The sequence below is a fragment of the Pteropus alecto genome, unplaced genomic scaffold (genome assembly GCF_000325575.1).
Source record: "Pteropus alecto unplaced genomic scaffold, ASM32557v1 scaffold146, whole genome shotgun sequence".
Taxonomy (NCBI): domain Eukaryota; kingdom Metazoa; phylum Chordata; class Mammalia; order Chiroptera; family Pteropodidae; genus Pteropus; species Pteropus alecto.
This window is the reverse complement of record NW_006442107.1, coordinates 24834769-24857541: the sequence shown is the minus strand read 5'-3', so window position 1 is coordinate 24857541 and position 22773 is coordinate 24834769. Positions and strand designations below refer to the sequence as shown.

General features: G+C 34.0%; 1 protein-coding gene across 3 annotated transcripts in view; it reads right to left on the bottom strand.

Moving 5' to 3' along the window:
* Positions 1–7586: 7586 nt before the first annotated feature.
* The window catches only part of ABHD3 (abhydrolase domain containing 3), a 37334-nt gene continuing 22147 nt past the window's right edge, over positions 7587–22773 (bottom strand). For 2 of the 3 annotated variants that reach the window (XM_006920034.3, XM_015595783.2), the window contains exons 5-9: positions 18648–18760; positions 15096–15269; positions 13512–13560; positions 13267–13432; positions 7587–8446 (exon numbers count right to left, since the gene is read on the bottom strand). In XM_006920034.3, coding sequence (XP_006920096.1) covers positions 8268–8446; positions 13267–13432; positions 13512–13560; positions 15096–15269; positions 18648–18760 — 681 coding nt within the window. In that variant the 3' untranslated portion in view covers positions 7587–8267. Of the gene's footprint in view, positions 8447–8516; positions 9091–13266; positions 13433–13511; positions 13561–15095; positions 15270–18647; positions 18761–22773 lie in introns of those variants that run through there. The other variant, XM_015595782.2, reaches the window with a different exon arrangement.

Genomic DNA, 22773 nt, shown 5'->3' with positions numbered 1-22773 from the left:
ATTTCTGGATGAAACCAAAGGTGAAATAAAAGACATGGTAGAAAGGAAAGATCAGGCCCTTGGCAGTAATTTTTTTCTCAGCCCACCATTCTTAAGTGTCAGGAATTTATAGTTTTCTGTAAACATACATACAGAAAAGTACACAAACAATGTACGAACCACATGTAACCAGATCGAGATAGATCATTAACAGCAACCCAGAAGTCCCCTTGGCCCCCTGACGGTCCCTGTTCTTACAAGAAGGGTAGTCACTATCCTGATTTCCAATAGCATAGTTTATGTTTGCTGTTTCTGAGAGTGGCATACTGCTTTTGTTGTTAATGCTTTGGGTATTTTCACTTTTATATAATAACTTAAGGACTTCCTCTAAGTTATTATATAAAAGGCCTCACCCCATCCCCACCCTCAGGAGGTGTCCCTTGTTGCTTACCTTATGTAGGCGTAAAAAGTCCAATAATTGGTGTGAGGAATTAGGGAAAATAAAAATGGGCTTAAATCTAGCCTTCCTGCTGTTACTGAATGTGTCAGATATTTGGGCCTTTAGCTCAATTTTCTTTTCTTTCTACGGAGAGTGACTTGCCCATCATTTAATTACAAATACACCATTTGTCTTCTCAGCAGCTTGAATGTGAAAAATGAAAGAAAAAGTAAGAGTATAAAAATGACTACCTTAAATTAACTATTCCTATACCTTCCTCTGCCTCAGTTTCTGATATTTTTAAATATTTTCACATTTTTATTTTATACATTTCGAGGTAGTGGCAAAATTCACAAATATAGTTTGAATATCTTGAGCTGACGTTTAGTTTTAATATGTACTTGTTTAACACCTGTTAGAATATCTAATATTTTTTAAAAAGTGGGAATACCAAATGCTGTGAGGATGCAGAGTGACTGGAACTCTCATAAATTTCTGATAGGAATACACATAGTATAGACACTTTAGAAAATAGTTTGTCATTTTCTTATACGGTTAAACATGCACCTACCATATTACCTAGCAATACCACTCCTAGGTATCTACCCAAAAGAAATGAAAACTTATGTTCACACAAAGCCTGTTTGTAAATGTTTATAGTAGCTTTATTCATAGCCACCGAGAATTGAAAACAACCCAGATGTCCTTCGACCAATGAATATCCGGATAGACAAAGTGTGGTACATCCATACAATGGAATACTACCCAGAAGTAAAAAGGAATGAACTATTGAACATATATGAATTTTAAGTAAACATATTAATTTTGTATAGATGAATATAGATGTATCTTAAATGAATTTTGCTAAGAGAAAGAAGCCAGACCTAAAAGACTTAAGCAATAAATAATTTCATTTATATAACACTCTGGAAAAGGCAAAACTATAAGGAGGAAAACAGATCTATGGTTGCCAGGGTTCATGGGGATGGAGGAAATGGTTTTTTATAAGAACCATGGGGGAATTAGGCAGGTGATAGAAAGACTGAATATGGAAATCTGGTAGTGGACACTATGCATTTGTTAAAACCCATAGAACTGTTTGCTAAAAAAAGTAAACTTTATATAAATTTTCTACATGAAAATTTTATAAAAATCCACCAGGATGTGGAGAGGAAGATGGAATTAAGATGATGACAAATGAATCTAACTGTATTACAGACGAGTCACAAAATCACACTGAAAAGAGTTGAATAACATTGAAAAACTGTTTTGACAATATTGTAAGACTAAAAGAATAGCATACAAAAAGAAGTATTCTAGTTAGTAAACATGTTTTTTAAGCAGTGTAGGTTAGGAATTCTGAAACAACTTTATTTGTAATCTACTTTTATTTGTATTGTTTAACAAATAAATAAATATATTCCAGATAATCAGAGCCAGGTTTCTCACTGGAAGAAAGAAGTTGCAAATAAGGAAAGGAGGAGGTTAAAATTCATTCTGTGTTGCTAAATTGGAGTCAAAGGTCTTATTATGGACTCATGTTTATTTACAGATGTCAGATAAATACAGATGTGTCTGTGAATTATATATATAATTTTTTCCTAACTCCACTGAGAAGTGCAATAAGCATTGGGACCGCAGTAGCAATGAGCATATCTAGCATCCAGATCTTGGTTTTCAAATGCCACAATTTAATAAAAGGAATCAGGGCTTCTTTGAGAACTAATTGATTCCAGGCCTGGAGTAGGGAAAATACACGATGAGCCTGAAGCATCTGCTGGTACCACAGTGCTTAGGAAAAAAATAAAAGGCACATAAAAGGGACATAGAAACCAACCAGAGAGAGCTCCCAAGTTGAAACAACTTGAACAAAATAATGATAGTTTTGAGTTATAACCCAAAGAAAAAATAAAATCCATGAGTCTATATCTATAATATCTATAAATGAATAATAAATCATTCTGTGTTGCTAAATTGGAGTCAAAGGTCTTATTATGGACTCATGTTTATTTACAGATGTCAGATAAATACAGATGTGTCTGTGAATTATATATATAATTTTTTCCTAACTCCACTGAGAAGTGCAATAAGCATTGGGACCGCAGTAGCAATGAGCATATCTAGTATCCAGATCTTGGTTTTTAAATGCCACAATTTAATAAAAGGAATCAGGGCTTCTTTGAGAACTAATTGATTCCAGGCCTGGAGTAGGGAAAATACACGATGAGCCTGAAGCATCTGCTGGTACCACAGTGCTTAGGAAAAAAATAAAAGGCACATAAAAGGGACATAGAAACCAACCAGAGAGAGCTCCCAAGTTGAAACAACTTGAACAAAATAATGATAGTTTCGAGTTATAACCCAAAGAAAAAATAAAATCCATGAGTCTATATCTATAATATCTATAAATGAATAATAAAGGGGGGGCAGGGGAATGACAACTCTTCCTTTAAGAATTCCAGTTATAAACATACAAAGAATGTGGGAAATAGAAAATAACCATTAGAATACTACAGTAATTGCTGCAGCAAGATCTAGCAATGAATGCGCAGAAGTTTAAACAGAAATAGCATATTTACATAGTCTCAGACTATCTCCTTCCCATCTCCTAGACATTAAGTAAATTACAAAGAGTGAATTAGAAACCCTATGGTGGCAAATGCTGGCAAGCATCACATCACCTTAGCCAAGGAATCAAGGTTAATATTACCATTCAGATCAACATGTTACTTTTTCTCTGACCCTGATCCCAATGTGTTTTTGATAAAGTTACATTAGTAATAAAATGTCATTTGGTTTTGATTTGGTTTATAATAGTAGACATCTTTTCATTATAACTTTTTACATTTCTATAGCACTTAACAGTTCACAAAGCATTTTCACATATACATTATCTCTTTAATCCTCATAATTCTAACATTGATATTACCACCTGCATTTTATAATTGAGGAAACTGAACCTAGAAAGGATAAATGATTTGCCTCAGGTCAAATGGTATAGATTAGTAGCAGAGCCAAGAATCAAACTCAAGTGCTCTGAATTCAAGTCCAAATTTCTTTCCCAAGAAATGATCTTAAAAGTAGTAGGAACCATGATTGATGATTGTAAATATAGAGAATATTAGGCATTATAGACATAACAATAAACTATATATAACATTTATACATTTCAGAATATATAGCATGAAAATATATATAATAGTTAATTCTAAATCATGTTTTTCAAAGATGAGAAAACCTAGAGATTTCAAAGGCCATACTAGAACACTTTTGTACGGCATTAGGAGAAATAAACTGTATTCAGGATCCAGGAATTAAGTACTATGCATGCTTCATTTTGAATTTGGAAAAATGCAGAAAAAATCTGCAATGCTTGTGTCTGCCTATAGGTAAGGTAAAGCAGATAAATGGGATATTTAAAATTTACAGGTATCAATTAGTAGGTTGACCATTTAAAACAGAATAATGCTCTTTTGTGATTATTCAGATCTTTTAATACATATTCAGTTTGTATTGAGTCCTTGGTAATAGGATCAACAATAAACATAAAGTACAAATGGAGTAGGCATGATTATTGTGCTGCTTGCAAAATTTGGGTACCAGTATCTAACTCCAAGGGGAAAATAACCTTTTGTAGAAGGCACAAATACACAGTTGTCCTATAATAAATACTGTATCATGTGCTTAATTGACAGTGAAGTCTTTTTTATTTGATCAAAGTTATTATCTTTATTTGAAAGATATTCAGAGAGGTAAATTATTCTAGTCAAATCCTTGCCTTTCACTATTTTCAAAATAATTCCCACATTTAGGTAGTTGAAGGGCAGAGCCAGAAAAAGTATGTTAGTTTCAATATTGAGAATAGGAATAAAAGAACACAGCTGAATAATTCACAGCTTTGTAAGTTATGTGAAAACAGAAAACATCATTTTATCATCACAAGTCCCATAAATATATAAGTATCAGTCTTTGCTTAGCAATAAAATTTAAATGCAAAAGAATAAAATCAATTACATACAGCAATATTTACTGAATTAAGTATTAATGCTGATATCAACATTACATTGTAGAAGGGATACCAGCTTTTTATTCTATAGCTTTGCTTGTTAGTAGAAGTTCAGGCGAAAATACTGCCTTACAAGAGAACTGGAGTTAAAATAGCACATTTCTTAAGTATTCTTTATCACCTGACTTTGCAAATTGCCTTCACTGACTCCAAATTAAGTTCTAAAAAGTTGAGTGCTTACCTTGTGACCAGTGCTGTTAGGTTCAAAGCAACTGTGAGATTTAATAAATAACCATTTGACTCTGGAGTCTGCAGGGAAAACCGGCCGCTTTAACAGATGTTTTGATTTAGAGGTTGCAGAAATCCCTCCGGTCCTCACTCCTGATTTATATGTGCATTCTACCATTCTCTCAGGGGCTGGGCCTAAGGTCAAGTATTATTATTAATTAAAAATAAAGCTAACATGGGGCAGACACTGCCTTGGCCTCTGGGGATGAAATGGAGAGCAAAGATTTGTCTCCTGTCTTTACTGTGCTTACAGTCTGCTGGAGGAAAGCAGATAAGAAAGCTGTTACAACTAATTGTCATAATTGCCACAGGCTTCTTCCTTTAACTTCTAGTAACTTCTAGAATTCCAGTTTTACAAACTGCAGGTTGCAACTCATTAATGGGTCTCAGAAGTACATCTTTAAAGTAAATTTTAAAAGTAATAAAAAAATTTATGCACAAAAATAGAATGCAATGAGTCCCATATACCCATCTCTCAGATTTAAGAGTGAATGTTTTATTTTCTCACTTTCATTATAAAAATGAAGATGGGATAGATAAAAGAATAAAATATACTAGACTATAATAGGGTGGGCTACAAAATATGACAATGCATTACACTATGAATATTGCATGTAGTAAGTATTGTACCATACTGTGTGTATTTACTAGGTTCAAGGTATTTTAAAAAATTATAGATGTCAAAAAGGAAAGAAAAACCACCGTATCCATTTGTATCCCTACTGCAAATACAATGCTCTATAAGAAAGTTTTGGATAAATGTTTAGTGATGACAATAACCAACAGAAACATGAGGAGATAACTAGAAAAAAAAATCCAGTATATATATAAAATTAACATTTTCAAAACAAGAAGCTGGCTAACAAGGTAGAATTTTCATACATATATCACTGTTACTCAGCTAATGTGGACTAAGGACCTGCTCTGTTCCAGGCAATATGCTAAGTGCTTGGGATGTAGAAATAATTAAAACATAGCCTTTCTTTCTCAGAGCTTTCTACTGTGTGGAGAAACAGCTGGGGAGAATCCTCCACGTAAAAGAATCAACACTTGAAAATGTTTACCTCATTATAATTAACACACATATAAGACCACATGTATAGATGTATTTTTTGTTCATACTAATGAGATCATATACATATAAATTTTTTCATTAAATATCTATCAGAAATATCTTTATAAATCAGTATAGTGCTACCTCATTCTTTTTGATGGCTATATGTGAATTTGTCATGATCTACCCATTCCCCTACTAAATAGGTTGTTATCCTAAATGTCCAAAGCTACAATAAACCTCTATCTTTACACACTTTTGCAAGCTTTTCTATAGCATAGATTCTTCAAAATGGGATTGCTAAATATGGTTGCTGTTGTAGTTTAATACTATCAATTTTTTTTTGCCTTTCAAAAAATAGTTGCTAGTTTATATACCCACCAATTTGAATAACTATTGCTCCACACTACATATTGTATATTATCAATCCTGCCTTGCAATTTGGTCACAAATGTTTTTAAATTTTGCATTTCCTAACTTACTAGTGAGATTGTCCACCTTTTAATATATTTATTGACTATTATTCTATGAGTGTTCTTTGTAATATTAGCCTTTTATATAGTCCAAGTATTTTTCTCTGTCATTTTAATTTTATGGTGATGGTTTTGTAGAATTGAAGTTTTTCATCTTTATGTAATCATATCTCTCACTTTTCTTCTTTATGGCTCCTCATTTTTACATTTTACTTAAGGACTTCTCTACTCTAAAATGATAAAGATAGTCTTCCATATTTTCATCTAATACTTTTTACATATTTAAAAAATATTTACCTTTTTGTCTTCCAAATCTGGCTGAAATTCACTTTTGGTGTAGAGGGAGGTGAGGAGTTGCCTCCCTGATTGTGGCACTGGCCAGTGGGTAAAGAATTTTCCTGATACAATTTGTCTAAAATCTAGACGATATCTCTGAAAAGCAAGATCATCCCCACCTGAATCAGAGACTGAAAGTGATTGTTACTATTGAATCAGAATACATGCTGAACAGACCCAAAAGCACTGGTATTATCAGTGCTATCATCCTAGACACAATTATAAGGGACTCTACCAGTACATTATCAGGAGTTCTCCAAAAGGTGGCATTTTTAGTAAATAATTTTGTGTTTATATGTTTTTTTCCCCTACCTGGTTCTGGTAATGTGTTCGATACCTGGCAAAAAATATACATATATTATTAACTTGTTGAAATGGTCAAAAAAGGAGGAAAAGGTGTTGAATGGTACAAAAGCGATCTATTTCTTGGCTGGCTATCCCAACAAACATTGTCAATCCCCTTTCCCTGGTGTGCCTCCACTACAATTGGAAAAGTTTACATACTTGATTTCCCAACTTCTTACTCAAGCGGGGTGGCCATGTGACACAGTTCTGGCCAATGGATAGAAAAGTAAGTCTTCTGGGAAAGCTTTCACTTTCCCAAAAAGGCAGATGTGTCAGGCCCCACCCCTTGTCCCTTTTCCTTCACTGAACACAATGCAATGTCTGGAGATGTAAACTATCCTGTGTCTAGGAAATAATCAGCTGTCCTGCTAAAAATGGTGTGGAAATAGAAAGAGCCTGAGTCTTTGATGACATTGGTAAACCCCTAAACCAGCCCTGGCCTGGAGACTTCTTGTGATGTAAGATAACTAAATATTGTTATTCATAAGTCACTATTAGACAGGTTTCCTGGAGCTGAAAGTATTTTTAATTGGTACACATGGTATGAGCCCAATATTCTGGAAACAGTGAAATAAAAGTTTTAATATTTCTTACTAATGTAATTTATGAAATTATCATAAATTACTTTCTAAGGATTATTTTTGTAGATAAAAACTCACAAAGAATCAATTTAAAATGGTAGAATTTATTTTAATATAATTATATATATGTGTATGCATATATTCTATTTTAAAAATAAGCATGTAAACTACAATCATTATAAAACATAAATCAGCCCTAATTTAATATTATCAGAGTAAAAGAGCATATGTAGAAGTCAGTCTAACATTGTTGCACTTGCCTTTTAAAATCAGAAAACATAAAATAATTAGCATATTGTATTTTATCTTATTTAAGTTTTCATGTTATCATCATTAGGTACAAATACCCTTAGGAATGTGCCAACTTACATTCAAATAACCAAGATCTCCTAACAGTTATTAAAGTACCATTAAATCACCTAAAATGAGTACTCTAAAAAAATACTAGCCTAAATTAAAACCCTGAGGAATTAAAATCTTTTTACATAATAGTTTTGGTTAAGTGCAATTCCATGTTTGTACTACTTTATTTAAGGTCAAACTTGGTAAGGCATAGTAAAAATAAAATCTACATAAATTACAATCTAAATCTAGAGTTTATTTCTTGCTACAAAGTTGTTCTGTTTCCCCAAAAAGTAGTTTTTGCATATCATTCTGGACCTCTTCACCACCTGCTGGCTTATTTGTTTTATATACAGTAGTTGATCTTTGTGCACTAAGCTGAGCTGCCTTTATATGGTGGTTCAGACAAAATGCACCTGAAGAATTACATGTTAGAGAGTTCATGTCCATGCTCAATCATGGCCTGTGCAAACTGCTTGAAGACTCGATCCATATATGTGGACTGCCTTGGCCAGATTCCTTCCAGAAAACCAATATGGCCTCCATAAGAAGTAAGGACTAAAGCAACATTAGGGTTTTGCTTAGCAGTTTCTATTGGAATAGCTTGGGGTGGGGGGAAATGGTGGGGGTGGTAAGAGAGGGAAACAGAGAGAAAAAATATAATTATTACCAATTTTTGGATAATAAGGAAATAAGGAAAAGTGTATGTCTTTATTGTTTCCAATCATTATGAACCAAAACACCATTAAACAAAAATTTGTAATGAATATGGCTAATGTAATAAGTCTAACTAATTTTATTAACCATCTATGTTCTTCATGTTTATGATTATGTATGGAACCATCATTTTTGGAAGAATGTTCAATTATAACACAAAAGAATAGGTTCGGTCTTGTTTTAAGATATTAAAGTAAGATGTTTCAAGGAATGGTAAATACTTACATTATGCTACAAGATTCCCACTTATGTGTTACACCAGGAAAGTAAAACAACTAATTTTATTACCTTTGTGAGAGTTATAAATTCATTATGTATGACTTTGGTCAACTTTACATAAAGTTAGATTCCTGGGGCCAAGTAGTGGCTTCAAAATTATTATTAAGGATTCAAAATTATAAATATGATTTATATAGTAAAAACATATATAGACAGCAAAAAAGTAAAATACTGCTCCAAGTGATAACAGTGTTTATCTTTGGGTGGTGAAACATTGGTGATTATTTTCTTTATCTTCCTTCTCTGAATTTCTATTTATAGACAAGAGAAAGAAAAACTTTATTTTGAAAATATAGTTGCTATATTTAGATAATTTACTAGTAATGACAATCCTTTCATATGCTGTACAAAATCTATCTTGAGTAAAAACTTTAAAATATATAAAGACATTCTTTTTTTCTTCCATGCTTAGAGTTCAAACAGTAAAAATGTTTTGATTTCAGATATGCTAAATCTTACCTCCCTAGTTAAGATAACATGGTTGATGCAACAGACTTTCAAATCTTGGACAGTCTTAGGGGTAAATGAGCTAATTAAAGGTCAGATCTATCTACCTCATGCCTTTCCAAGGAAGGAAAAGGTGACATGACACACTATGAGACCTGAACCCCCTCCAAGACAGAGCTGCTGCTCTGCCCAAGCTGCCTATTTGGATGTTGCTCAAGGCCTTTCACAACACTTCCTGAAGAATAAATAAAGGCCCAGCAAGTCAAGTTCTTGTCTAAAAGGGGCCTTGAACTCACATCTTTAGCCAGCCACACTTAAAAATGAACATCTATCTTGGGACCGGGTGTGAGAGCGTAAGGGGAGGGGCAGGGGAAATGACTGATAGTAATTTTGCTTTTCTTTTTCACCTTACGTTAAGGCTTAGATTTAGCGTGCTTCATTTGCCTCTAAATTATTAAGAGCCCCAATTTCACACTCTGGATACACTCAGGAATTTCTAACACTGAAGTCACAGTCATATCAGAACAAAAGGCTATGCCACATTGAGTCACGTGAAAGATGCTGACTGCCTGTGCTCTCAGAATGCAGACAATTGGCCACTATTTCACTGTGGCAAGGCTATTTTAAGGGCTTGGGAAAGAACAGGAAATAATGAGTTTAAACTTCAACCAAGTGGGTCAGGTTAAATGCTGGGGAATTTCTGTTGGTGGGAAAAGGGTCACTGAAATATAAAAACAGATGGAGAAATTCTAGACTTCCTTAATCCAGTGGAAATAGGCTAAACAATCACCATGTAACTCAACTGATATTAAAGTTTACAGTTTCATTTTCTGATTTGTGGTCAAATGCCAATGTTTCAGTCATCTCAAGTTACCTGTGATGAATCATAAATCATACAATAAGATAATGTCTAGAAATATGATAGGTAGTTCTTTTTTTACATATGTTGGGGATTTTCTGAAAATCTGACAATACATATGTGTTGTGTTTATAGTCAGAATAATTTTTTTTAATGAAGTACTTGGGGAAAATATTTTTGAAGTATTTGAAGTGGAAATATGGAGAAAAGGTTTTACAAAAAGCTTTGTGAAATTTCATTAGGAAAAAATTAGAAGTCAAGTCTACTGATCTTTTAAGATAATATGATTACTTCTAAGCATCTTATATATTGCTTCAATGTATGAACACATGCATATATATCTTTGTTTCCAAATTCCACATTTCTTGAATTAAAAGAGCAAGGAAGTTAATTTGGCATAATTTTCTTTTATACAGTATCCAAAGAGAAAACAAAGACCATTTCCTTCAAATTTGACTCCATAGTCTGAATGTGCTATACTGATTGAAATGTTCAAGGACATCATGTTTAAAAAGTCTCAAGTTCTCTTCCAGGTCATATGGTGAGAAATATTCCAAAGCCTTTTGTAAAGGAATCTTTTGTATAGGAAGAAAAGGCAAATGATGAAAACATACTCTTGAGGAAAAGATACTGTAACATAATCTGTCCAAAGAACAGTATATTTGGTAAGAAGAAAGGTTATAAAAATGAGAACAAGCAAAATATTGAGTCATAATTTGCTGACTCACAGTGGACTAGATAAGAGTATATGATAACTTTGAAGTGATCTGATACATTTAGATACTAAATTATAAGTATCTAGCTATTTTTTCAGTGTAAAACATTATATTTTTATTTTTTACTACTGTGTTTTCTTAAAAAGAACAATATTTTGAAGAGTTCCAGTCAAGATAATGGAGAAGGTAAATACTGCTGGCCTCCTCTCACAACTACATCAAAACTACAACTAATGTACAGAACCACTACCAGTGAGAATTGCCTAAAGTCCAGCTGAGCAAAAGTCCTATAACTAAGGATATAGAGAAGAAGCTACATCAAGACTGTTAGAAGGGGCGAAGACTCAAAATGGGCTGGTACCACATCCATGTGTGGTGGTTGAGAATCGGGAGGAATATCTTGGCTGTGAGGGTCTCCCTGAGACATGAAGATACTTGACCAGGGAGACTGTGCCACTGGGACTTCATAGGACATCTACGACATAAAGCCACTCTACTAAGACCAGGAAACATAGCAGCTCTATCTAATACATAGAACCAGGCAGGCAGCCAAAATAGGGAGACAAAGAAACATGTCCCAAATGAAAGATAAGGACAAAGCTCCAGAAAAATAACAAAACGGACACAAGCAATCTACCTGATACAGAGTTCAAAATATTAGTTATAAGGATGCTCAGTGATCTCAGCGAGAACTTCAACAAAGAGATAAACATAAAAATAAAGATAGAAAACATAAAAAATAACCAATCAGAAATGAAGAATGCAATAACTGAAATAAAGAATACATTAGAGGAAATCAACAGTAATTTAAAGGATAAAGTAGCAGAAAACACCCAATCAGAACAGCAACAAGAAAAAAGAATCCAAAAATATGAGGATCGTTTAAGGGGCCCCTGGGACAACATCAAGTGTACCAACATTCACATCATGGGGGTACCAGAACGTGAAGAGAGACAAGGAATTAAAAACCTATTTGAAGAAATAATGATGGAAAGCTTCCTTAACCTGGTGAAGGAAACAGACATATAAACCTAAAAAGCTCAGAGTCCCAAACAAGATGAACCCAAAGAGGCCAACACCAAGACCCATCATAATTCAAATGCCAAAGGTTAAAGACAAAGAGAGTCTTAAAGGCAGCAAAAGAAAAACAGTTACCTACAAGGGAGCTCCCATAAGGCTGTCAGCTGATTTCTCAAAAAAAAAAAAACTTTGCAGGCCAAAAGGGATTGGCAGGAAATATTCAAAGAGGGAAAAGTCTGGACCTACAACCAAAATGACTCAACCCAGCAAAGCTATCATTTAGAATTGAAGGACAGATAAAGAGCTTCCTAGACAAGAAAAAGCTAGAGTTCATCACCACCAGGACAGTATTACAAGAAATGATGGAGGGACTTTTTGAAGAAGAAGAAAAAAAGATAAAAATATGAATAATAAAATGGCAATAACTACATATCTCTCAATAATTACTTTAAATGTACATGAATTAAACGCTCCAATCAAAAAAACATAGGGTAGCTGAATGAATAAGAAAATAAAATTCTTACATATGCTGCATGCAAGAGACTCACTTCAGATTGAAAGACACATACAGACTGAAAGTAAAAGGATGAAAAAAGATGTTTCATGAATAAAGAAAAAAAAAGAAAAGCTGGGGTAGCAATACTACTAATACCAGACAAAATAGACTATAAAACAAGAGAGAAAGAAGGACCCAGTAATACCACTTCTGGGTATTTATCCAAACAAACCGAAAACACTACTTCAAAGGGATATGTGCATCCATATGTTCACTGCAGCATTATTTACAATAGCTAAGATATGGAGGCCACCTGAGTGTCCATCGATGAATGAATAAATAAAGAAGAGGTGGTACATATACACAATAGAATATTAGTCATAAAAAAAGAATGAAATCTTTCCATATGCAACAACATGGATGGACCTAGAGGGTATTGTGCTGAGTGAAATCAGTCAGACAGAGAAAGACAAATGTCATATGATTTCACTTATATGTAAAATCTAGAGAACAGGATTAACAAACAACAGAAATAAGCTGAGATACAGAGAGCACTTTGATGGCTGCCGGATTGGAGGGTGGGGAATGAGTGAGGGGGGGATTAAGAGGTACAAATTGGTAGTTACAAAATAGTCATGGGGATGTAGAGTATAGCACGGGAAATATAGTCAGTAGTACTGCAGTAACTATGGTGTCAGATGGGTACTGGATTTATCGGGGTGAACACTTCATAAGTTATATAAATGTCTAATCACTGAGTCGTATACCTGAAACTAATATAATATTGTAATGTCAACTATAATTGAAAAAATAAAAATATAAAAGTAAAAAAACAGTACTTTAAAATGGTTAACTCGCATTGAAATGTATATGAAGATGTTAATTTTACCATGACTGGGTGAAAAAACGTCATCCACAGAATTCAGACACAACACTGGAATCTCTACTGATTTCAGCCTACGATTTGGACTGGCATCAGTGTAATAATCATCAATTGTTTGGTACCCAAACAAGACTGAAGTGAATCGCTTATCAAACTCTCTGATGGATTTAGCCTGAAAAACAAAAACAGATTATACCTATTCTTGAGATCAAAAGAAGAAATAAATATATTACATTAAGTTTCTCTCCTACCTTCATGACATGATCCATGTCAATTAGTTTTACAAACATATGCCGGTGCCTGGAACAAAAGAATTTAAAAAGTAAAAAATTAAGGTCATTCCCATTTCAAACATACCTAAAATATATAATACATAACTAAGCCTAGCGCAGGACACCAACTTGGTATTCAATAAATATTTACTTAATCAGACAAAACAGGAGTACATTGATATTTGTCCCAAAGATATTTTTTAAAGTACTTTTTTTAGTCTACGGCCATGCTACCCTGAACAAGCCTGATCCTGTCTTGGAAGCTAAGCAAGGTCGGGCCTGGTTAGTACTTGGACGGGAGGCCACCTACGAAGACCAGGTGCTTAGGTGTAAAAAATAAAAAAATAAGAGATTGTAAACTGACAAGGTCCTTGCAATCTGCGAGGTCAACCAAGGGTTGCCTCGCCTAAAAAATTAAATAAATAAATAAAATAAAGTACTTTTTTCTTAAACTGAGGAAAAATAAATCAGTTCTACAATAATAAACGTAAGTTTATAATGAATTAGACCTATACACTGCTGCTATTAAACCAATTTGGCCAAAAGGGCCTTATTTAAGCTAGAAGCTTTCAATTGGATAAATTTTCTGAAGATATTTTTAAAATTGTTATACTAAAAATTAGAATTTATATTTTCATATACTTATTTTTTAAATGTTGGTCATTTTTGTCATAGATCCTATACTTTAATTCAAATCACTCTTTTCACTTTTCTTGTTACTGTCCCCCATTCCAGTGACCACAAGTAATTAATGATACAATGATTCTTCAGTATTTTTAGCAATATTTTATAATCAGCATCTATAATTTAACAAATGAAAACTGGTTAAGTTTAATCCAGTGCTTAATGCCAACTTTCAGGATAACCATGGTTTTCAGTAAGTCATGCACAGATGAACTGATTGTTTACTTAGAGTTCATATTTAAGTTTGTCAATTCACTTAAAAATGCATGGTAACAGTCATCAAAAAATAAACAGAAAGATCTCTATATTTTTTGCTACCATGCCATTTAACTGTTTAGAGGATAGACAAATAGTTCCAGAAAAACTAACGCAAAGACAGTATTTTGATATTGTTAAGAACTGGCGGGGCTGAAAATATCTAAGTGAACTGTATTCTTCTAAGCCTCTAAAACATACCATGCTCGTAAACACATGCTTAAGGAACCATATTATTCAGCACTGAAAACACTTAATATATTATTTATTACTTAGAAGAGAAGAATTAGGAACCGATAATATTAGCAATAGAAAATCCAAAGAAATAATCCATAAAGTTGCTCAACACACTCAACACTAATGTTTTTAGACTTTTAGAATAATTTAGAACAGTGATAAAATAATGATCTTCAAAGTGGGGCCCATACTCTAGAGGTTGTACAAGATAACCCACTGGGGTACAGAAAGCAAACATTAGAAGTTTTATCTATAATTTTAGTTTTCCTTAAAGTCTTTTTACTTCCGTATATGTTTACAATATAAAGAATATTTTTATTATTGGGGTATATAATACAAAAAGTCTGGAGACAGCAGGTTTTAAAGTTATTAACTGAATTAACTCACTTATTAACTGAAGACTGGAGGCAAGTTGTCAAGTAATAATTAAAAAGTAGCCAGTTCAGTGGTTTCTCCAATGACTCTGAGCAAGCAAAAGTATTCCAACCAACTGAAAAAGTTGCAGCTGCCTTCAAAGGAGTTTTCCGCCCAATTTTGCCCAGGTAATTTAAAAGTAGCATTCTAAAATTAGAAACAGGAAACTCAGTGATGAATTTGTTATACCCCTCAAGACACTCTATTTTTAACTATGGATTTTACAAACTATGGGAAAAATCCCCCCACAAACCAGTGTTTAAATTCTCTATCTTAGAAACAAACACATGCAATTATCTTCATTTGTTTCTTATGTTCATAGATGTATTTATCTTGCAGTTGACTATATTGTGAGTAGAACAAAGCACGGTTATTACTTATGTGCATATCATTCTGTGAAGTAAAACATGAGAGAACTCTACTGTAAGAGTGGTTTTCTTTTTTTTCAAAATGACATTGGGGATTAAAATTTTGCACATTCCTGTGCCCCAGCCTCCAGTTGAATGTTTAATTTAGTATGTGAGGAATATCTCAGGCAAACTTTTCCTATAAAGGGTAACGTAGTAAATGTTCTGGGCTTGGGGGCCCTATAATCTCTGTTGCAACTACTTAACTCTGTAATTGTAGTCATCTACAATACATAAATAAATGGACATGGCCATTTTCCTATAAAACATTATATACAAACACTGAAACTTGAATTTCACATAATTTTCACATGTCATAAAATAAAGATGACATCCTAAATTCTACTTCTCATTATAGTATTTTCCATTCTTTATCTCTTCAATTGTCCAGGTTCTGAAATAGGAGAAATGGGTAAAAATTCTCATTCTTTTTTTCCAACCTAAATGACCTGAAGATTGAATGTCATGAGGTCTTAGACCAAAGACAGAGATTTCATTTTGGAAATGACTCTTCATAATGATTGTATTCCTCTTTGTATACATACAGTACTGCAGTTCACTAAGCCATTTAAAGCAGGGGCCCTGAACCCCAGGGCAGTACAGCAGAGGTGAGCAGTGGGCTAGCCAGGAAAGCTTCATTTGTATTTGTAGCCACTCCCCAGCGCTTGCATCAATGCCTCAGCTCTACCTCAGATCATCAGGCATTAGATAGATTCTCCATAGGAGCACCGCTCCCTGGTGCCAAAAAGTTTGGGGATTAAAGGATTAATACTTACTCTTCTGCAAAGGATTCATTCTAGGATCCTAGTTTTGGTGGCCCTATTCTTTGGCTGGAGGTTGGAGATTTTTGGGAGACTGGTAAAATGGGCAAATTGAAGCTCTCACAAGTAGAAAGGACCAGGAATAGCTACGTTCAGGTAGGTGGGGATACTTCTTGGTTATTACTCATGAGCAAAATATTGTCAAGAGTTGTTTTACTCTGACAGAAAAGAGTTGTTTTACTTTGACTCCATTTTTTCACTAAAAGAAAAAAAAAATCTTTTCATCGAGAGAGAGAAAATCCATGGATTAAAAGACTTAAAAGGCATTATCAATCCCAATGTATGGAATTTATCTGGCTCCTGACTCAAACAAACTATAAAAACAAGCCAACCAATAAACAAACTTATAATTGGGGAAATGTGACACTAAATATTTGATAACATTTAGGAATTATTACTTTTGTTGAGGTATGATAATGGTATTGGGTGTTTTTATTTTTATTTTTTAAGAGACTCTACCTTTTAGAGATACCTACTAAAATATTCATAAATGATATATCTGAGATTTATTTTAAAATAAGTAGAGTGGGGAGGAATGGGGAATGATTATCCATGATTTGGTAATTATTAAAGCTGAGTGATGAGTATATATGGGAGATCTTTATACTCCTCTCTTTACTTTTATGTATATCTGTGAGTTTTTATGTATTTTTTAAAGCTAGTTAACAGTTCATTGGGAGACTGGAATCCGACTGAGTCTAGAGCAGCATGGGTTCCTCAGATAGACTCAGTTCTGGTTCAAAGGCCCTATTTGGCTCCAGGTATCACAGGCTTGGGGATTACCCCAGTCTGGGGGTTGGAGTGGGGGGCACTGAATATAAGGATCTTGGACAGACCTTTGTCTTCTGCACTCCGAAAGAAAAAATGTGTCAAGCTGTAAAATAAACATATCCCTAAGTGGTAAACCAACTTGGGAACCTGTCACAGTGCTAGGCAACTAGAAAGGGTGCTTCCTTCAAATAATTTACAAGACATTAATATTCAACCAGCTGCAAAGGCTAATGGTCAAGTTCTGCCTTCAGGCACTGAGGCTTCAATGTGACATGAATAGGCATTTCCTAGGAGCGTCTGAATAGAGAATCTGGGCCTGTTTATGTAAGGTCTGGACTTAAAAAAGTCAAAAATTTATAAGATTAAAGGAAAAAAGTTCAGCTCACAGCCAGTTCTGTGAGGTTCACAGTATTGGGCAAAGGAAAGAGGCGAAATAGCATCCATTAAGCATAATTCATAGATTCTTCCCAGGTTTTCTGTACTGATTCAGATTTCTTCCTTTTGTAGGTCAAGTTAGACCTTCCATGCTAATGTAAGAAAAGTATTCTTTTCTCCTTGCTTTATGTCTATCAGAATTTAAAACGGTGATTAAAATCCACTTTTCAGTCTATCATTTGTAAAAGCTGTTCATTTTCAAGTAAATATGCTCCTAAAATGTTCTGAAAATTGAAATGAGAGATAAGGCGATTATAAAATTAAGAAAAAATATTATTTTCTCTCTTATATGTTTGTTGATTTTAAAAAGTAGTTTTGGGCAATGGCCAAATAATAAAAATTTTTGAATTTATTAAGCTCAGTATCACTAAAACAAAAAATATACACATTATTAGTAGAAATTAACCTAAATATGTCATAAAATTTCCAAAAAATCCCCAATGTAATTGCAAGCAACACAAATTATAATAATATTTATATGGTTAAAATAGCAGCTAGAGTAGGGAGTTAACAAAATTTCAGATTTTCGGAGAGCATTCCAGGATAGGTCCATTTGCTCAGCAACAAAACCAAACCAAACCAAACAAACAAAACAAAACCACCACCGGGGGGAAAAAGTTTTTGAAGGCCTCTTCTGTTGGAGAGAGCAATAAGTGATTATTTCTATGACTAGAGTAATTAAAAATCATGCTGCAAATTCAGTTTTCTGAGTGGTCCAGGAGAACACAGGTATAGGGCCAGCTGGAAGTAGTACATCAGGGAATTTGAAGGTCGACATGGCAGTCACTGAGTGATGGAAACCAACTTCATGAGGTTCAGACAAACCTTCATGCTCATAAAAACTCGAGTACCCCAAGGAGGTACTTATACCCTTTTCATTACAGAGACCAGTAGTCAAGGAAAATATTAAAATTCACATGACTTAATTCCTTCATTCATTCAACATCATGTGGTAAAATATGATAAAAATAAACATTTATTTAAAAATAAATGGACATTTATTTAAAAATAAATGTAGCTTATAGTCCTCTGAAAGAGGTGGTTGGTAAGACCACTTTTTTCCAGACATTTAAGAAAGAAAAAAACCTTACCCTCCCATTGAAACCCCTGCTGCCAAGAAAGGAGCAGAAGGGTACAGACTATGTACATGGTGAATAACTGTCTCCAAATCTTCAGTGTTGGCACAACTGTAAGTCCTTGGTGTCTGTAAGCAGTGGCAAGTAAAGCACAAAATTGAAAAATTGTGAGGTTAGTGATCTGTATAATGCAGAAATATAAAAAGAAGCAAGAAGTCATAAGTATGAGAAAATAACCTTTGCACATGAGTAATAAAAATTTATTATATTCCTACTTTGCAGTACACATATATGCCACTTAAAGTCAATGCTATTTGAATTGGCACTAACAAAAAGACAGATCCTGCAAAGAAGGCTTGACAGAAATGGGCAAGACTAATACAAATACCTTAAATTAAACAGATAACATAATACCCTATTCAGATGTGTCTCTGACTAAACAAGAACAAAGTCAATTTAGGACAAAAAAGCAAAGAATTACATTTTTTTTTAATAGAAAAAAAAAAGCACCCCATGCCCAACAAAGCCAAAGTAATTCTTTATTTAAAAAAAATCAAGCAAACAAAATAAAACTTTCTAATAATGCCACAAAAAATTTAAATTGTGGTTCATTTCTAACTGGGGGACTGTTTTCTCTACCCTGAGTGCTGTTTACCAGTGAAGAAGTGTGGTTTTCTGGTACTGCTTTCACTCTAGATAAAGCAATATCTGATCCGATCTATTAATTTTTTTTTACAATAATATCCACATAGCCCCAACTGTATGGTAACGAAACAAACACTTAAAATGTTAAAATATGTAAAGCTGATTATGTTTTAATACATAATGCATTAAAACAAATTGTTTTCATGTGAACTTCATTAATAAAGACTTTGTTTCTAGCAGAGACGCTTCACAGATGCATTACTTGAGATCTGGGAGGACAGGGCAGTCCTGTCTGTAGAACATCTGTGAGAATGTGTGAATGAATAAAGCACATATGAGATCAAATAACCAGACATTTAATAACAAGAAGAGGAATCTGGTAACTTTACTTTAATAAAAATACTGAAACCAGTTATCTGCAACACCCGATTGTAGTATTCCAATCAACCATGATCACAATAGAAAGGTATGTGTTACCCACCATTCAATCACTCATGAGTAGTGAGAAGATTACAATTTTCAATGATCTCTCCAATTAAAGTCAAGTCTAAACACTAGCTATTGCCTGCTATCATCTTTTCGAGACCTGCAAATATGGAACTCTCCAAAAGATAAATGTTAACCTGACCTTATTTACAATGCCTAACATTTATTAATTAAACTTATGTCCACAAAACCCTGGGGAAGATCTCATTTTTATTTCTATTTTATAAAAAGGAAACTGAATTTAGAGAGGTTAAATAACTCCTATAATGCCTGAACAGCTGACTAAGCTGAGATATTTAAAAATAATTAAATGCATTTGAGTGACATGAATTCAACATAAAATCTAAATAGAACAACACCTACTACCATGCTCACTCATAGTGACTGCAGAATTTGTCACAAGAATTCAGGTGAAAAAATCATTCTTACTTGGCGTTTTTACTACATGTGAGTTTTTTCACACTGCATAGCTTTAAAATTTCTGAATTACTTATGAACAAGTCACCAAAATGTACTTTGGTTATGCAGATTTTAAGTGATGTATGTGTGCACATGTACATACATATACATGCACACACACACATATGAACACACACAAAGTTAGGGTACAAGAAAAATGGTCTATGAAAAATTATTAAGATCAGAAAATTTCAGTACCAGGAAGGACCACAGATTTACACATGACAGAATTGAGGCTCTGTAAGATTAATTTGCCAAAGGTTACAAAGTAGCAGAGCCTGGACTATATGTTTATAATACGTAAACTAATTCTTGTAAAGCACTGGGATTCCATGAGGTATTTAGTAAATGTATCAATGTCTGGTACTCTCTACATAAAAACTTATTTTTCCCTAGACATTTTTCTCCAGATGGATTACATTAAGATTGAAACTGATAATATTGGTGTGGATCAAAGTTGCAGGATTGCTGAAACTCAGCAAATTTAAAACCTTTCCAGCATGATACGCCTCCTGCCAGTGGCTCCCTTGGCTTCTGCGATGACACTATCCTGTTCTGCTGCTTGCTTTCCATTTCCTGCCTAGTTCCTGTCATTCTTCCCACAACCCTAAATGTGGTTTTCCAAAATTTTGTCTTAGGCCTGTATCTGCTTCTCTGGTCAATATCCAGTTCCTGAAGGTCTTACCTACCTCCAGAGATTCATCAAACCACCTCTATGCAATGACTAAATCTAAATCACTCTTATCTTCATCTTGAGCTCCAGATCCAAATTTCTAGGTTCTAGCAGCCAAAGTCACTGTAATATTCTATCATATTTCAAACTCTAAATGTTCATAAGTAAACCTTTTTCTCCATGAAAACTACCAATGCCTCTCCTAACTTCCCATTTTTCTATAAATTACACCTATATTTTCCTAGTTAAAACTGTAGGTGACATTGCCTTCTCTCTCTTCTTGATCCTCATAGCCAATAAACTGCCCTTTAGCTTCTTCCTCCTCAGTATCCCCTGCAGGAAGCACAGGAGACCCCTGTTTTCTACTATAGTAAAGGCTTGGTATGTCAGATTATCTCAGAAGGGCCTCTGATACCAGGATGCATGAATGTGAGCAGTTCACTTGAAAGGTAATACCAGGAAGTGCTAGTAGGGGAGTGTTGAAGTGAGTCAACAAAGAATGTTACCATGCAGTTTGTGGCTGTAGGCAACTGGGACTCAATCCCAAAATTAATTAAAATCCCCCTCTGGGGCATTTTGGGAGACTGTTGAAATGGCTCAAAATTATCCCAACCATGTGTCAAGGGAGCAGGGTTATTATCTACCAGTTCCCCTCAGTCATTGGTTGAAGAATGTCCCTGGAGGATGTTAACTCCTTGGTACTTCTGGTCTGCCCTGAGAACAGGTCTAGCAGGCTCCAGTAGCCAGAGAAGGCACATAGCCAAAGATATGTAGGTGCTTGTAGTATATTGAATTGGTAGGCCCGGCAGAAACTTTGTTCAGATCTGAAGATATAACTAGCAGCTTTTTAGACAAAAAATGTTAGTTAATTCTCAGTTGCTAGGGCTACAAATGCAAAGAGCTGTTAACCAATTGCAGTAATTCTTGTCTTTTTTCCATGCTTCCAGAACAGATGTAGAGTATGCCACACCCAATCAGAAAAATGAAAGACCTGGCAGGACTCAGCTGGGTGGTGAAAATCCTTTCAGAGTGAGATGAAAATGGGAAAGGTAGTCTGGAAAAAATGCAGAAAATCTAAAGGATAGATAACCTTTCAGCAAATGTTTGGGCATAAATATTTTATAAGTTAGGCAGAATAATTTTGACAACAAGTACAAACCAAGATTGTTCAAATTGTTCAACCGCAACTATGATCAGAGAGAACAACAGTAATTTTTTTAATGGCTATTAGAGGTTAGTTTTTTTGTTTTGTTTTTTTGTTTTTTTTTAGAGGTTAATTTTAAAAGCAGCACTGGAGAGAATAATGAAATAAAATTAATTTTAATTATTCACATGTAATAGATGGGGAAAGAATACAGCATATATTTTATATTTTTCTATGGACAATATCTAACTTATCCTTCTTAATCAAATTCCAAAAAGTAGGCAAATTGATTTCTCCCTAATCTCAGAATTTTCTTATCCTGGTTTAAAAGACGTTTGTTTTAAAATGTAAATTTCATTAAAATTTTTTTTTTGTTTAGGAACAAATTTAAATTGACCTTGTCAGTCAGGTAGCCTTATTGGATTACCTGGCACATATCAAGCCTTCAACAAGTGGTAGCTAACAATTAAACAAGTAGTAGCTAACTAATAAAGTATTATTATTATTCCTAAAGTTCTTTCATTATTTAGTTAAACGCTCTTTCTTTTATTTGAGAATTGTTTAAATACAGAGAATTATAAAACCCTTTGTGTACCTACCACTTACAAAGGTTGATATTACTGAACTGGACTTATCAATGTTAAGAGAAAACTCTAAAGGATACAGTGCATTCATACCTGCATCTACTGAGCTCCACATTCCTGGTTGTTCTGATGGGGGTGGAGGGAGGAGGG